Here is a 17538-nt window from a genome sequence, read left to right on the forward strand (position 1 = left end):
AAAGTGTCAGCTGAGAGTCAGGATGCAGACAGAGGAAAGAGCAGTCGTTCCATTGTATTTCATCAAACAGCTTTTGCAGAGGCAGATATTCATTTTCAACCTGCCAGTGTATCAAATGAAATGTGTTTTTGCATTTGCTCAAGTGGCCATGAGGTCAAATATACATCTAATTTGCACTGCTCACCTTGCATCTTTTTATTCGCTAATGATCTACACTTGGCAAAATGCAATAAGTCTCATTCAAACCTTCTAAAGCTTTCATTCTCTTCCTACTATAAATAAACCAGCCACTCACCATTACACTTTAATCCCTTAACAAGCTGAAACGATTATCTGCCAGAGCCAAACAAAATAATTTGCCTAGTTGTACAGTTATTATCAGCTCAACTGAAATAGGCAGTGTAACTAACAGTGCACATTTTAATGTATCATGATCAAACTCATTCTTCCCATTGAATACACTGGTGTAAATGTTTTAAACTGTATCATAACACTAGCGCCAGAGGTAACACTTTTTTGTGTTAGGCGTTGTAGGATGTAACAATTATGTTTCTTGCTGTATGTCCAGTTCTAGATGTATAGTTCTCTGTTCACCACTAAATTCGACTCCCGCCTCAAGGCCACCAGATGCATCAAACTCTTTGCATTCCCGGCGGAAGTCATTCATTGTCAATGGAGCCGTCTGCAGCTCTACATTGGGGGTGCCGTACTAGGCGGCGGTGAGTTCTGTATACCGCATGTGTTCAATATTTTCAACTCGTGCGTTGCTTTACCGTGCAGTGGTACAAATGGAGGTGCACACAGACTCCAACTAGCTAGCTTTTAGCGAGTTGAAAAGAGAAGCACGTGTGCATCAAACACGGAAGTTTTGCGGGATAGACATCCAGCAAAACAAAACGCATATGCATCTGGTGGACATCGGGCATCAGGGTGGTTCTTACCGGACTGTCTAATCTGTTATATCCAGGGCCTATTTATATCTTGGCCTTATGTAGCACTTTGTTACAGAACCAAAGGTTTGGTGTACTTCAAGGGTATGCCTTGACGGCACAACTGATTCCACTGCTACTGTGCAACCTACAAACAACTAAAACAAGCCAAAGGACAAGGCCATTCACCCTGAACTGAGTTGCTTTACTGTGAAGGCAGCTCTCAGACCGAACACACACACACTCATCCTTATAGTCAGTGTTACGTAAGGGGTGAAATCTCCAGCTAATACAGATCCAAGTTACACATCAGGTTAGCCAGCAGCTTTGACCAAAACAGCTAGGGGAAGGGAAAGGGCCACAAGTGTGACTAGCCTAGTTATTGTGAACTGCTAACACTAGGTGAGCCCAACCATTAGAAGGTGCATCCAGATCTAGCCATCAATATTGAAAGACTCCTTTTACATTAGAGAAGTTGAGTTAAATAGTTAAATAGTTCCTGCCATGGTCCAATTTCATGATCAGGTGTGATTTATGCCTTCAGGTAAGATTTGTTTAGAGATCTGTCCACACATTCCCTATCTAATCTCTCTCTGAAATAGGCCACTTAGACTGTTAAATATTTACAGAGCGAGATACCTATTGCAAGGATTTTTTAAACAAGCCCTAAACCAGGGGACATATTATTCCAAAAGTAAATGCACACAGGTACAATATTGTGCAATCCTACATTATGATTATAACCAGGCTCAGTCATTAGTTCTGTGACCTCCATATTAAATATAATGTTTATAGTTCAAGCCACTAGCTAGCTCTGTTTGGCAGGATGACCTGATACATTGTGCAGACATAGGAGGGAATGGGATCCCCCGGAAGGCCGCCACTGCTTTGCTCGCTCTATCAGAAAGCATTAGATCAGCCCCTAATGTTTGCTTAGCTCCAGCAAAGGCTCTGGTACAGACTCGGCCACCGCCCAGCAAGTCTCACACAGTGATAAGGGAATGCATGGGAGGTGGCTTGCTCTCCACGAATGCTGATGATGACTGGCAAAATGGAGCAGTCTGCAGCTCTGTTGGATAGCTCTCAGGGATGTGAGAGGTACACTATAATAATGAAGAAAAAGAGACACAACTCCATTTTAAAGCATAGGAAAATGTCAGTAAATATGTCCCAAATATGTCCCCACTCAATGTTCGACCTTTGCTGTATGTGACGTTTACTATTTTCACAGTTATTATTCATTTGGAATCACTGTTAGGCTGTGCTTTAAACTGCCTTTGAAGCTGAGTTGAATTCTAAAGGTATTTTGAACAAAACTCAGCTGGAAGAATAAAGTAAGGTTTCAGAACGTGCAGAGTGTGAGAAGTCTCTTCTGATTGCTCTACTGTACTTGCAACAGTAGTACTCCATCCACTGATACATTGTGCAATCGTCATTAGTCATGAACAGCATTCATAGTGTAGAGTTTCCTGTTAGGGTTTTCCAAATAGTATTGCGTTTACATTTTAGCAGACACTCAGTGCTGGGGTTCCTGACTCCAAACGGGGTTTTCATCTAAATATATCCTGTCTCAGGTCGCTTTGTGGTTCATTATTGTTGGATGGGAGTAAAGAACAAATAAATCAGATGTGAAGAAATGAGTCCAGTGCCAAGGGTCTACTGTCTTGGAGTTGATTGAAGTGCTGTGTATAAATCTTGTTTCAGGTGAAGATTAATCTCTTGGATTAGTCCACCATCCCTGATGCCGTCATTCAGAGACGATTGCATATCTCTGACTATAACCCTCCCTGGCAGAGCTTCTCTTTTAAAAGTCGCTTAGAGGCACAGATCTAGGATTCATTTATACTCCGCCAATCATGACCTTAACTATTAAAGAGCCACTGAACTCGTCGATTCGCTCGTTTGTTTTTCTGTTTCGACACTAGAATAACTGTTTCTGACTCATATTGATGCCACATAGGCCGTTTTCAAAGGGTTTCGTTGCTTTTTAAAGGCAGTCAATCTTTAATATGCAAAACTGACCATAGATCAGCATCTAGGTGATGACCTCTGACCACTAGACCTACGTATAGAGAGGCAGCAAGAGACACTTTCAGCCCCCAGCCCCTAACCAAAGCTCCGACGTGAATGCTCTTGCCACATGCAGGTACTATGAGGCACGGAGGCATGATGTGAATTCACACTGACGTCTCAAATGAATTCCCATTCCTGGAGGCATTGCTTAGCTACAGCTGGCCCAATTGAGCAAGGAGAGAGACAGCCCTCGAACCTATTTGTCAACTTTGACCATGCCCCAGGTTTTCTCTGACCTTAGTGGGTTTTGGTCCATGTTATTGTACCTCATTCAGACTGTACTCTGTAGGGCTTTACACACTACTGAGACAAACCAAGCTGAACAAAACCAAGTTTTACTGTGCTGACCTGGTTGAGCGTTCACCATAGTTGCTGGGAACTGTGCTGAATAGGACCGTGTGAAAAGATCACAACCAGCACAGTTTGGTTTGGGTTCGATGGTGTGAACAGGGTACTTGGTCCTCTACTTCCTAGTATCTACATCTCTGAAACTTTAACTGTACTGTTCTGAGGAATCTGTTTATCATTGTGACCTTTAACCTTTTTGGCTGTGAAGACTGTCTGAGGAATGTGGGCTTGTTTCTCGTCTGGAATTCGCTCTGCCTCACTATAAGGTGCTTACTCTGACTCTCTCCATTCTTCACCCTTGTTTATTTTCTTTGGAACAAAGATGTCCTTCTGCGCTCTGAACTGTGCTATCATTGTGTGACAGCAGCTTCTTTGGGTTTTCACTGCACTGCTTTGTCCTTTGTTCAATCAGTTATCAAGCCTGCAAGCAAACACACTAGCTTTGTTTGATTATTTGCATTTTGCACAAAGGGGATACTCGTTGTCAACAACAGTGATGTTCTTTCAGGATATTGTTCTTGGTGAGGTTGTTCAAAAGTGTTAGTTCTGGTCAACACAAGCTAGTGAGTTTCACCATAGGAAGTTAGGATATATTACTTTTCTATATTGTTAGATTTACTTTGTTTGCAGACACTTTTTTGAAAAATTCTTCCGTTTCTTCAAGGGAAATATTCTGAGCAAAAATATAAACGCAACATGTAAAGTGTTGGTCACATGTCTCATGAGCTGAAATAAAATATCCCAGAAATGTTCCATACCCACAAAAAGCTTATTTCTCACAAATTCTGTGCACAAATTTCATTACGTTCATATTAGCATTTCTCCTTTGCCAAGATAATCCATCTACCTCAAAGGTGTGGCATATCAAGAAGCTGATTAAACAGCATGACCATCATTACACCTTGTGCTGGGGACAGTTAAAGGCCATGCTAAAATGTGCAGTTTTGTCACACAACACAATGCCACAGATGTCTCAAGTTTTGAGGGAGCGTGCAATTGACATACTGACCACAGGAATGTCTACCAGGGCTGTTACGTAATATTTTAATGTCAATTTCTCTACCATAAGCCGCCTCCGATGACATTTTAGAGAATTTGGAAATACATCCAACCGGCCTCATAAACGCAGACCATGTGTAACCACGTCAGCCCAGGACCTCCACATCCGGCTTCTTCACCTGCGGGATTGTCTGAGACCAGCCACCTGGACAGATGATGAAACTGAACGGTGTTTCTGTCTGTAATAATGCTCTTTTGTGGGGAAAAACATTTTCTGATTGGCTGGGCCTGGCTCCCCAGTGGTTGGGCCTGGCTCCCCAGAGGTTGGGTCTATGCCCTCCCAGGCCAACCCAGGGCTACGTCCCTGCCCAGTCATGTGAAATCCATAGATTAGGGCCTAATTTATTTATTTCAATTGACTGATTTCCTTATATGAACTGTAACTGAGTTAAATCGTTGTTATTGTTGCATGTTGCGTTTTTTCTTCAGTAGAACTAACCAGAATCAAATATAGTACCCAAATGTAAACTTCCCTACTTCGAATATGCTAGGTACCTCTGGTACCTCTGGTTCAGGGAAAGATGATAGGGGCTATGTGGGGTGAAGTGCCTTGACAAGAAATGGGGCATGATCTTGCTTATCCCTATATTGCTTCTGAGAATTAGGTCTTAAACAGTTTTATAAGGATGGCCAGGACAAAGTAGGTAGAGGTATGAATGGGATTTTAGGTAATATTGCTGCATTGCAATGACAAATGAAAAGACAACTCCAATCTGGCCAATGGGAATGGCAGAGAGGCTGAGAGGCAAAGTCTATGCTATCATAGAGTTATAAAACTCAAGCATAATGACAAGCCACATTTTCTTCCTCAATATATCATCATTATCCTAAATAAGCTCTCTTTTTGCCTCTCTTCATTTTTCACAGGGAAGCAACGTAAAAAGAAAAAGCACCTCTTGGTTTTAAGTTCTTGTAGACCCACCTAGTCAGCTGAAAAGAGCAAGAAATAGTGCCGTTGTCACCATATGAAGCTGAGGTTGCAGAATGGAAAAGGAAAGTTATCTTTAGGGTTTTGGTTATAACATATGGGAGCCCAAATTCTGGGTACCTCTTGGTTTATAGTTAACATCACTTTGTTATATATAGTAATTTATTGCATAAGCTGCATCATCAGCCACCCACATTTGATTGATTAGACCTCAAGTCTCGTTCTGAGCCCACTGGGACCAAACAAAAATTTTGAAACGTCACTTTATTTTGGGCCTCTCAGCATCCAACCCCTCAGATGATAATGCTGAGCACTTCAGTATGTAGCTCAACTGGCCAGGCGGTGTATCAGCTGGCGATCAGTGTGGAAGTAATGGAGTAGTCTGCTCCAAAATCAAAGTTTGTCAGAAGCTTTTCGTATTACCCCAAAAGTGATCTAATGTTGCGCTGCTGTATATTTTATACTGTGTACTTTATACTGTATATTTTAGGCCATCTGTTCTTACACTATTTTACACTTGTAAGTGCTGATTATGTTCACCAAACTCCATCCTTCCTTTACAGGAAGAAGTCCTTCCTCTTCTCAGCCCTCTATGCTGCCTGCATTCTAGGCGGCCGCCATGTAATGAAACAGAGGGAGAAATTTAATCTGAGGAAACCGCTGGTGTTATGGTCCCTCACCCTCGCAGTGTTCAGGTAAGAGGGCAGACATTTACAACACTGGTCCAGTCAATGCACATTCTGTAAGCATCTTGTGGCCTTAGGTTCCTCTTAAAGGAACAGTCAGGATAGTTTGGAATAAAGAAGTCATGCTGCCACTTTTCAGAATTACACACTCAAACAACAATGCTGCACAAACATTGCTGTGGCAGGAGAGACTGGAGAGAGACTTTATACCTGAGTCCTGGGGCTTGACTGTATACCCAAGTCCTGGGGCTTCACTTATACCATTCTCTCTCTCTCGCTCTCTCTCTTTCCTTCTCTTTCTCTTTCTTTCTTGTCCAGTATATTTGGTGCTGTTCGCACTGGAAGCTACATGACATACATTCTGATGACTAAAGGGCTCAAGCAGTCAGTGTGTGATCAGAGCTTCTACAACGGGCCTGTCAGCAAGTTTTGGGCCTACGCCTTTGTGCTCAGTAAAGCACCAGAATTGGGTAAGTTGACTGTTATTATTTCTACTACTGCTGATGCTACTACTACTACTACTGCTGCTGCTGCTACTACTGCTGCTACTGCTACTACTGCTGCTGCTGCTACCACTATTACTCATGCTACTGCTGCTACCGCTACTACTACAACTGCTGCTGCTGCTACTACTGCTGCTACTACTACTACTACTACTACAAATACTACTATTAACACTGCTACTACTACTACTACTAACACATCTACTACTACTGCTGCTACTGCTGCTACTACTGCTGCTGCTGCTACTACTATTACTAATGCTACTGCTGCTACTACTACTACTACTACTACTACTACTACTACTACTACTACTACTACTCTTAACACTGCTACTACTACTACTACTAACACAGCTACAACTGCTACTACTGCTGCTGCTACTGCTGCTACTGCTGCTGCTACTGCTGCTACTGCTGCTGCTACTGCTGCTACTACTACTACTGCTGCTACTACTACTACGACTACTGCTGCTACTACTTCTACTACTACTACTAACACTGCTACTGTGCTTTTTTCTGTCGATAGTGTCCATTGTGGTTAGAAAGATTTATGAGACCGTGGCATTGGCCATATAGTATGTTGAGATAATACCCATGAAATATCTCTGCTCCCGTTGGCTGAAAGGATCGGCACACGGATCTTTTCTGTCCTCCAATGACCTCAGAGACATGCGTGTCATCTCACCCCAATCGGTCCTAGTTTTAGTGACCTTTCCCTCGTACCCAGAGTCAGGCCTTTTTGTGTCTGGGAATCCATTTTCTGCCTGTTTGGCCCTTTTGTTATTGCCCAGTCCTGCCGTCACTGGGGCTCCACACCCTGTCAGTTCTGAGTACGATGCCCAGAGCAGGAGCCCCCTCTCAGGGGCACAGGGAGGGGGATAGAAGCCCCTACCCCTTGCCTGGCTCTGGCTCTCTTGTTGGAGGGTGGAGTACAGACCTGTTGGCCCAGACACTGATCACTGTCACAGAGGCATATGGGAGAGAGATTTTAGAGAGAGATAGAGAGAGAGAGAGAATGATGCTGTACAAACACACTCCCACACACAGACTGAATTCTCTGGTGGTGTTCCACTGTCGAGCAGTGGATTCACCAATTAGTCAGGTATGTTATGGTAAGAGGTAAGGTCACCTTGAATGCATTGCATTTATATGTTAGGTGGTTTTCCTGTATAACCTGTAGCTGAGACGTCAGATGTAAGTGTACACTGTGGGCCCCATTTCACAGAGCAAAGCTGGAAAATGTTCCCAAAGCTTTTAAACAGATACATCCTGGAGACTGCTCTGCATTACAACGAAACAAATATATTTCACATTTATTTAACCAGGTAGGCCAGTTGAGAACAAGTTCTCATTTACAACTGCACACTTTTAAACAGAAACACCCTGGAGACTTCTCTGCTTTAAAACAGATACACCCTGGAAACTGCTCTGCTTTAAAACAGATACACCCTGGAGACTGCTCTGCTTTAAAACAGATACACCCTGGAGACGGCTAAGCTTTAAAACAGATACACCCTGGAGACTGCTCTGCTTTAAAACAGTACACCCTGGAGACTGCTCTGCTTTAAAACAGATACACCGTGGAGACTGCTCTGCTTTAAAACAGATACACCCTGGAGACTGCTCTGCTTTTAAACAGATACACCCTGGAGACTGCTCTGCTTTAAAACAGATACACCCTGGAGACTGCTCTGCTTTAAAACAGATACACCCTGGAGACTGCTCTGCTTTAAAACAGATACACCCTGGAGACTGCTCTGCTTTAAAACAGATACACCCTGGAGACTGCTCTGCTTTAAAACAGATACACCCTGGAGACTGCTCTGCTTTTAAACAGATACACCCTGGAGACTGCTCTGCTTTTAAACAGATACACCCTGGAGACTGCTCTGCTTTAAAACAGATACACCCTGGAGACTGCTCTGCTTTAAAACAGATACACCCTGGAGACTGCTCTGCTTTAAAACAGATACACCCTGGAGACTGCTCTGCTTTAAAACAGATACACCCTGGAGACTGCTCTGCTTTTAAACAGATACACCCTGGAGACTGCTCTGCTTTTAAACAGATACACCCTGGAGACTGCTCTGCTTTTAAACAGATACACCCTGGAGACTGCTAAGCTTTAAAACAGATACACCCTGGAGACTGCTCTGCTTTAAAACAGTACACCCTGGAGACTGCTCTGCTTTAAAACAGATACACCGTGGAGACTGCTCTGCTTTAAAACAGATACACCGTGGAGACTGCTCTGCTTTAAAACAGATACACCCTGGAGACTGCTCTGCATTAAAACAGATACACCCTGGAGACTGCTCTGCTTTTAAACAGATACACCGTGGAGACTGCTCTGCTTTTAAACAGATACACCCTGGAGACTGCTCTGCATTAAAACAGATACACCCTGGAGACTGCTAAGCTTTAAAACAGATACACCCTGGAGACTGCTCTGCTTTAAAACAGTACACCCTGGAGACTGCTCTGCTTTAAAACAGATACACCGTGGAGACTGCTCTGCTTTAAAACAGATACACCCTGGAGACTGCTCTGCTTTAAAACAGATACACCCTGGAGACTGCTCTGCTTTTAAACAGATACACCGTGGAGACTGCTCTGCTTTTAAACAGATACACCCTGGAGACTGCTCTGCATTAAAACAGATACACCCTGGAGACTGCTAAGCTTTAAAACAGATACACCCTGGAGACTGCTCTGCTTTAAAACAGTACACCCTGGAGACTGCTCTGCTGTTAAACAGTACACCCTGGAGACTGCTATGCTTTTAAACAGATACACCCTGGAGACTGATCTGCTTTAAAACAGATACACCCTGGAGACTGCTCTGATTTAAAACAGATACACCCTGGAGACTGCTCTGCTTTTAAACAGATACACCCTGGAGACTCTCTGCTTTTAAACAGATACACCCTGGAGACTGCTCTGCCTTAAAACAGATACACCCTGGAGACTGCTCTGCTTTAAAACAGATACACCCTGGAGACTGCTCTGCATTAAAACAGATACACCCTGGAGATTGCTCTGCTTTAAAACAGATACACCCTGTAGACTGCTCTGCTTTAAAACAGTACACCCTGGAGACTGCTCTGCTTTAAAACAGATACACCCTGGAGACTGCTCTGCTTTAAAACAGATACACCCTGGAGACTGCTCTGCTTTTAAACAGATACACCCTGGAGACTGCTCTGCTTTAAAACAGATACACCCTGGAGACTGCTCTGCTTTAAAACAGATACACCCTGGAGACTGCTCTGCTTTAAAACAGATACACCCTGGAGACTGCTCTGCTTTAAAACAGATACACCCTGGAGACTGCTCTGCTTTTAAACAGATACACCCTGGAGATTGCTCTGCTTTAAAACAGATACACCCTGGAGATTGCTCTGCTTTAAAACAGATACACACTGGAGACTGCTCTGTTTAAAACAGATACACACTGGAGACTGCTCTGCTTTAAAACAGATACACACTGGAGACTGCTCTGCTTTAAAACATATACACCCTGGAGACTGCTCTGCTTTAAAACAGATACACCCTGGAGACTGCTCTGCTTTAAAACAGATACACCCTGGAGACTGCTCTGCTTTAAAACAGATACATCCTGGAGACTGCTCTGCTTTAAAACAGATACACACTGGAGACTGCTCTGCTTTAAAACAGTACACCCTGGAGACTGCTCTGCTTTTAAACAGATACACCCTGGAGACTGCTCTGCTTTTAAACAGATACACCCTGGAGACTGATCTGCTTTAAAACAGATACACACTGGAGACGGCTAAGCTTTAAAACAGATACACCCTGGAGACTGCTCTGCTTTAAAACAGATACACCCTGGAGACTGCTCTGCTTTTAAACAGATACACCCTGGAGACTGCTCTGTTTTAAAACAGATACACCCTGGAGACTGCTAAGCTTTAAAACAGATACACCCTGGAGACTGCTAAGCTTTAAAACAGATACACCCTGGAGACTGCTCTGCTTTAAAACAGATACACCCTGGAGATTTCTCTGCTTCAAAACAGATACACCCTGGAGACTGCTCTGCTTTTAAACAGATACACCCTGGAGACTGCTCTGCTTTAAAACAGATACAGCCTGGAGACTGCTAAGCTTTAAAACAGATACACCCTGGAGACTGCTCTGCTTTAAAACAGTACACCCTGGAGACTGCTCTGCTTTAAAACAGTACACCCTGGAGACTGCTCTGCTTTAAAACAGTACACCCTGGAGACTGCTCTGCTTTAAAACAGATACACCGTGGAGACTGCTCTGCTTTAAAACAGATACACCGTGGAGACTGCTCTGCTTTAAAACAGATACACCCTGGAGACTGCTCTGCTTTTAAACAGATACACCCTGGAGACTGCTCTGCTTTAAAACAGATACACCCTGAGAGACTGCTGATACACCCTGGAGACTGCTCTGCTTTTAAAACAGATACACCCTGGAGACTGCTCTGCTTTAAAACAGATACACCCTGGAGACTGCTCTGCTTTAAAACAGATAAAACAGATACCCCTGGAGACTGCTCTGCTTTAAAACAGATACACCCTGGAGACTGCTCTGCTTTTTAAACAGATACACCCTGGAGACTGCTCTGCTTTTAAACAGATACACCCTGGAGACTGCTCTGCTTTAAAACAGATACACCCTGGAGACTGCTCTGAAGATACACCCTTTAAAACAGATACACCCTGGAGACTGCTCTGCTTTAAAACAGATACACCCTGGAGACTGCTCTGCTGTTAAACAGATACACCCTGGAGACTGCTCTGCTTTTAAACAGATACACCCTGGAGACTGCTCTGCTTTAAAACAGATACACCCTGGAGACTGCTCTGCTTTAAAACAGATACACCCTGGAGACTGCTCTGCTTTAAAACAGATACACCCTGGAGACTGCTCTGCTTTAAAACAGATACACCCTGGAGACTGCTCTGCTTTAAAACAGATACACCCTGGAGACTGCTCTGCTTTAAAACAGATACACCCTGGAGACTGCTCTGCATTAAAACAGATACACCCTGGAGACTGCTCTGCTTTAAAACAGATACACCCTGGAGACTGCTCTGCTTTAAAACAGATACACCCTGGAGACTGCTCTGCTTTAAAACAGATACACCCTGGAGACTGCTCTGCTTTAAAACAGATACACCCTGGAGACTGCTCTGCTTTAAAACAGATACACCCTGGAGACTGCTCTGCTTTAAAACAGATACACCCTGGAGACTGCTCTGCTTTAAAACAGATACACCCTGGAGACTGCTCTGCTTTTAAACAGATACACCCTGGAGACTGCTCTGCTTTAAAACAGATACAGACTGCTCTGGAGACTGCTCTGCTTTAAAACAGATACACCCTGGAGACTGCTCTGCTTTAAAACAGATACACCCTGGAGACTGCTCTGCTTTAAAACAGATACACCCTGGAGACTGCTCTGCTTTTAAACAGATACACCCTGGAGACTGATACTCTGCTTTTAAAAACAGATACACCCTGGAGACTGCTCTGCATTAAAACAGATACACCCTGGAGACTGCTCTGCTTTAAAACAGATACACCCTGGAGACTGCTCTGCTTTAAAACAGATACACCCTGGAGACTGCTCTGCTGTTAAAACAGATACACCCTGGAGACTCTGCTTTAAAACAGATACACCCTGTAGCTTTGCTTTAAACAGATACACCCTGGAGACTGCTCTGCTTTAAAACAGATACACACTGGAGACTGCTCTGATTTAAAACAGATACACCCTGGAGACTGCTCTGCTTTAAAACAGATACACCCTGGAGACTGCTCTGCTTTAAAACAGATACACCCTGGAGACTGCTCTGCCTTAAACAGATACACCCTGGAGACTGCTCTGCTTTAAAACAGATACACCCTGGAGACTGCTCTGCATTAAAACAGATACACCCTGGAGATTGCTCTGCTTTAAAACAGATACACCCTGTAGACTGCTCTGCTTTAAAACAGTACACCCTGGAGACTGCTCTGCTTTAAAACAGATACACCCTGGAGACTGCTCTGCTTTAAAACAGATACACCCTGGAGACTGCTCTGCTTTTAAACAGATACACCCTGGAGACTGCTCTGCTTTAAAACAGATACACCCTGGAGACTGCTCTGCTTTAAAACAGATACACCCTGGAGACTGCTCTGCTTTAAAACAGATACACCCTGGAGACTGCTCTGCTTTAAAACAGATACACCCTGGAGACTGCTCTGCTTTTAAACAGATACACCCTGGAGATTGCTCTGCTTTAAAACAGATACACCCTGGAGATTGCTCTGCTTTAAAACAGATACACACTGGAGACTGCTCTGTTTAAAACAGATACACACTGGAGACTGCTCTGCTTTAAAACAGATACACACTGGAGACTGCTCTGCTTTAAAACATATACACCCTGGAGACTGCTCTGCTTTAAAACAGATACACCCTGGAGACTGCTCTGCTTTAAAACAGATACACCCTGGAGACTGCTCTGCTTTAAAACAGATACATCCTGGAGACTGCTCTGCTTTAAAACAGATACACACTGGAGACTGCTCTGCTTTAAAACAGTACACCCTGGAGACTGCTCTGCTTTTAAACAGATACACCCTGGAGACTGCTCTGCTGTTAAACAGATACACCCTGGAGACTGATCTGCTTTAAAACAGATACACACTGGAGACGGCTAAGCTTTAAAACAGATACACCCTGGAGACTGCTCTGCTTTAAAACAGATACACCCTGGAGACTGCTCTGCTTTTAAACAGATACACCCTGGAGACTGCTCTGTTTTAAAACAGATACACCCTGGAGACTGCTAAGCTTTAAAACAGATACACCCTGGAGACTGCTAAGCTTTAAAACAGATACACCCTGGAGACTGCTCTGCTTTAAAACAGATACACCCTGGAGATTTCTCTGCTTTAAAACAGTACACCCTGGAGACTGCTCTGCTTTTAAACAGATACACCCTGGAGACTGATCTGCTTTAAAACAGATACACCCTGGAGACTGATCTGCTTTAAAACAGATACACCCTGGAGACTGCTCTGCTTTAAAACAGATACACCCTGGAGACTGCTCTGCTTTAAAACAGATACAACCTGGAGACTGCTCTGCTTTTAAACAGATACACCGTGGAGACTGCTCTGCTTTTAAACAGATACACCCTGGAGACTGCTCTGCTTTAAAACAGATACACCCTGGAGACTGCTAAGCTTTAAAACAGATACACCCTGGAGACTGCTCTGCTTTAAAACAGTACACCCTGGAGACTGCTCTGCTTTTAAACAGTACACCCTGGAGACTGCTCTGCTTTTAAACAGATACACCCTGGAGACTGATCTGCTTTAAAACAGATACACCCTGGAGACTGCTCTGATTTAAAACAGATACACCCTGGAGACTGCTCTGCTTTTAAACAGATACACCCTGGAGACTGCTCTGCTTTAAAACAGATACACCCTGGAGACTGCTCTGCTTTAAAACAGATACACCCTGGAGACTGCTCTGCTTTTAAACAGATACACCCTGGAGACTGCTCTGCTTTAAAACAGATACACCCTGGAGACTGCTCTGCTTCTAAACAGATACACCCTGGAGACTGCTCTGCTTTAAAACAGATACACCCTGGAGACTGCTCTGCTTTTAAACAGATACACCCTGGAGACTGCTCTGGTTTAAAACAGATACACCCTGGAGATCGCTCTGCTTTAAAACAGATACACACTGGAGACTGCTCTGTTTAAAACAGATACACACTGGAGACTGCTCTGCTTTAAAACAGATACACCCTGGAGACTGCTCTGCCTTAAAACAGATACACCCTGGAGACTGCTCTGCTTTTAAACAGATACACACTGGAGACTGCTCTGTTTAAAACAGATACACACTGGAGACTGCTCTGCTTTAAAACAGATACACACTGGAGACTGCTCTGCTTTAAAACAGATACACCCTGGAGACTGCTCTGCTTTAAAACAGATACACCCTGGAGACTGCTCTGCTTTAAAACAGATACACCCTGGAGACTACTCTGCTTTAAAACAGATACACCCTGGAGACTGCTCTGCTTTAAAACAGATACAACCTGGAGACTGCTCTGCCTTAAAACAGATACAACCTGGAGACTGCTCTGCTATAAAACAGATACACCCTGGAGACTGCTCTGCTTTAAAACAGATACACCCTGGAGACTGCTCTGCTTTAAAACAGATACATCCTGGAGACTGCTCTGCTTTAAAACAGATACACCCTGGAGACTGCTCTGCTTTAAAACAGATACACCCTGGAGACTGCTCGGCTTTAAAACAGTACACCCTGGAGACTGCTCGGCTTTAAAACAGATACACCCTGGATACTGCTCTGCTTTAAAACAGATACACCCTGGAGACTGCTCTGCTTTAAAACAGATACACCCTGGAGACCGCTCTGCTTTAAAACAGATACACCCTGGAGACTGCTCTGCCTTTAAACAGATACACCCTGGAGACTGCTCTGCTATAAAACAGATACACCCTGGAGACCGCTCTGCTTTAAAACAGATACACCCTGGAGACTGCTCTGCTTTTAAACAGATACACCCTGGAGACTCCTCTGCTCACACATATTGTTATTGTATGTTGACACCTACAGCATAACAATGCTGGGAACCCAAAGTGCATTCATCTGTGATTTAAAATTGATTAAACATGAGCACTGAAAATATTTATTTGGGTCCTTGCTTTGTCTTATCGCTCCTAACTGTTGCCATCATGATCTTTGAACATTGATTTACCAAGAACATGAGGGTATTAGAAGATGATGCTTAAATAACACTTATTTCTAGCATTAAGTGCTACCTGAAATGGATGACTTGCTATGTAAAGGTGTGCGCTTTGGTTCCTTTCCATTTGTAACTGACATTCTCTCTCTCTCTCTTGCTCTCTCTCTCCACATCCACCATGCAGGTGACACCCTGTTCATCGTGCTGCGGAAGCAGAAGCTCATCTTCCTCCACTGGTACCATCACATCACTGTTCTGCTCTACTCCTGGTACTCTTACAAGGACATGGTGGCTGGCGGCGGCTGGTTCATGACCATGAACTACCTCGTCCACTCCGTCATGTACTCTTACTACGCCCTGAGGGCGGCCGGCTTCAAGGTCTCAAGGAAATTCGCCATGTTCATCACACTCACGCAGATCACCCAGATGCTGGTGGGCTGCGTGGTGAACTACCTGGTGTACTCGTGGATGCAGCAGGGTCAGGAGTGCCCGTCTCACGTGCAGAACATTGTGTGGTCCTCGCTCATGTACCTCAGCTACTTTGTGCTCTTCTGCCAGTTCTTCCACGAGGCCTACATTGACAAGACCAAGAAGGCCGCCGCAGCTAGAGCAGAAGCCGCTGCCGCAGCCGCCAGGAAGGCCCAGTAGACGCGTTTTGAGAGGGAAAGATAGAAGGGAGACTGATGGACACGAAACCGCGAGGACCAAGGACTGAGGAGATGGGGAGAATTATCGGCAAATGGATGGATGAATGATTTGAAGGATGGGTGGAGGAATGAAAGAGGGAGGTTGGGGAGGGGGGGTAGAACACGAGGGAACAAAAGGTTGGACTGCTGTCTATTTGTGCTTGAGCATACTACTAACGCGCAGATGTAAAATCCTTCACTTTGACGGAGGTGCCATCTCAAGAGAGCTGCACTGATGAAGGAAGCAGTACCTACCAAGGCGATAAACAGTCAGTGTGTCCTTTATCTGATGTTTCTTTGGCTCCCACTTGATTCTCCATATTAATGGGACAGTTAATTTTTTACCTGATAAAGGAAGTACATCTACTTGAAAAGGTGTTACTTGATAAATAGGAAATCTATTGGTACTTATGAAGAATGCGGGGACTTAAATGTACGATTGAAACCATCTAGGTGTTTTTTTGTCATTTCTTCATTGTCCTTTGCTTTTCTGTTTTTTTGTTGAATCGTTTTAGACACTGGGAGTGTGTGAGAGGTAGACTTTTGTGTGACTTTTGTGTGCTGATGGAGTGAATGACACTGTAACTTCTGTACCCATCATTGCAACACAATATTTTCTCAGGTTTTAGGTTTCCCTCAATTGTTTCATATTATATGCATATCATCTTGATAAAGATCTTGATAAAGGTCAGATATGGGCTTAAACAATGCCAAAGGTCATCAAAGGGGAAGGTTGCTTAGTTACATACAAACATCTGAAGGCCCATTGGAGAAAATGAATCTTGTGACCACACTGATTCAATGTGTGGCATGATGGGAAACGGAGTCTGACAGTGATCTGTTCACCTGCCAGTAATGACCTCACAAAGTCGCAGACCACATTTGAAAGCGAGACGCTATACATTTCCAAAGACTTTAATGAAAGAAACGGTAACGGAAAAATGCCTCAAGACCAGTGGACATCGAAGTGTATTGAATTTAAAACATATTTATGTTAAAAAACAACAACATGCAATTGTCAAAATTCAATGTTATAACTTTACGTAACCTGTATCTTTTAATGGTGTCTGTCATGTTATTGTGCATTCACACTGTATCAATGTAAATCATTGTCGCTAAAGAACCAAGTGTGCAAACAAGGAGCGTCATTATGCCTACAGTGTCATGTCTGCTTATTTTAATCTCAGCAACGACTGTCTTGGCATTGGCATCACATATACCATTTACTCCATACCAATTAGTCATTGTGGTTTAGTGGTATGTCAGTAAAAGTGAAGAGTACAAATCAAGGGGAAATCATGCCCCAGCCCTGAGCAGCTTGAATTTCATTGGAGTTTATTCACAGTATGCAGAGAAGGTGTGTGTGTGCATGCACATGTGTGTGAGAGCTGCATGTGTATGAGAGTGTGAGAAAGAGAGCTTTTGCACCTCATCTATTTTGCATAACATCTTAAAGGTCCATTGCAGCCGTTTTTATCCTCATATCGCATCATTTCTGGATAACAATTAAGTACCTTACTGTGATTGCTTTCAATTTAAAGGGTCA

At 43.7% G+C, this 17538-nt stretch overlaps 1 protein-coding gene across 1 annotated transcript in view; it reads left to right on the forward strand.

The window, feature by feature from the left end:
* Window positions 1-17151, forward strand: part of elovl6 (ELOVL fatty acid elongase 6) — a 31220-nt gene extending 14069 nt beyond the window's left edge. Inside the window, exons 2-4 of the mRNA XM_046295702.1 lie at window positions 5901-6032; window positions 6342-6493; window positions 15491-17151. Of these exons, the coding sequence (XP_046151658.1) occupies window positions 5901-6032; window positions 6342-6493; window positions 15491-15954 (748 nt within the window). The 3' untranslated portion in view covers window positions 15955-17151. The remainder of the gene's footprint in view (window positions 1-5900; window positions 6033-6341; window positions 6494-15490) is intronic.
* The last annotated feature ends 387 nt before the right edge of the window (window positions 17152-17538 follow it).

This window comes from Oncorhynchus gorbuscha, linkage group LG13, assembly GCF_021184085.1.
Source record: "Oncorhynchus gorbuscha isolate QuinsamMale2020 ecotype Even-year linkage group LG13, OgorEven_v1.0, whole genome shotgun sequence".
NCBI classification, from domain to species: Eukaryota; Metazoa; Chordata; class Actinopteri; order Salmoniformes; family Salmonidae; genus Oncorhynchus; species Oncorhynchus gorbuscha.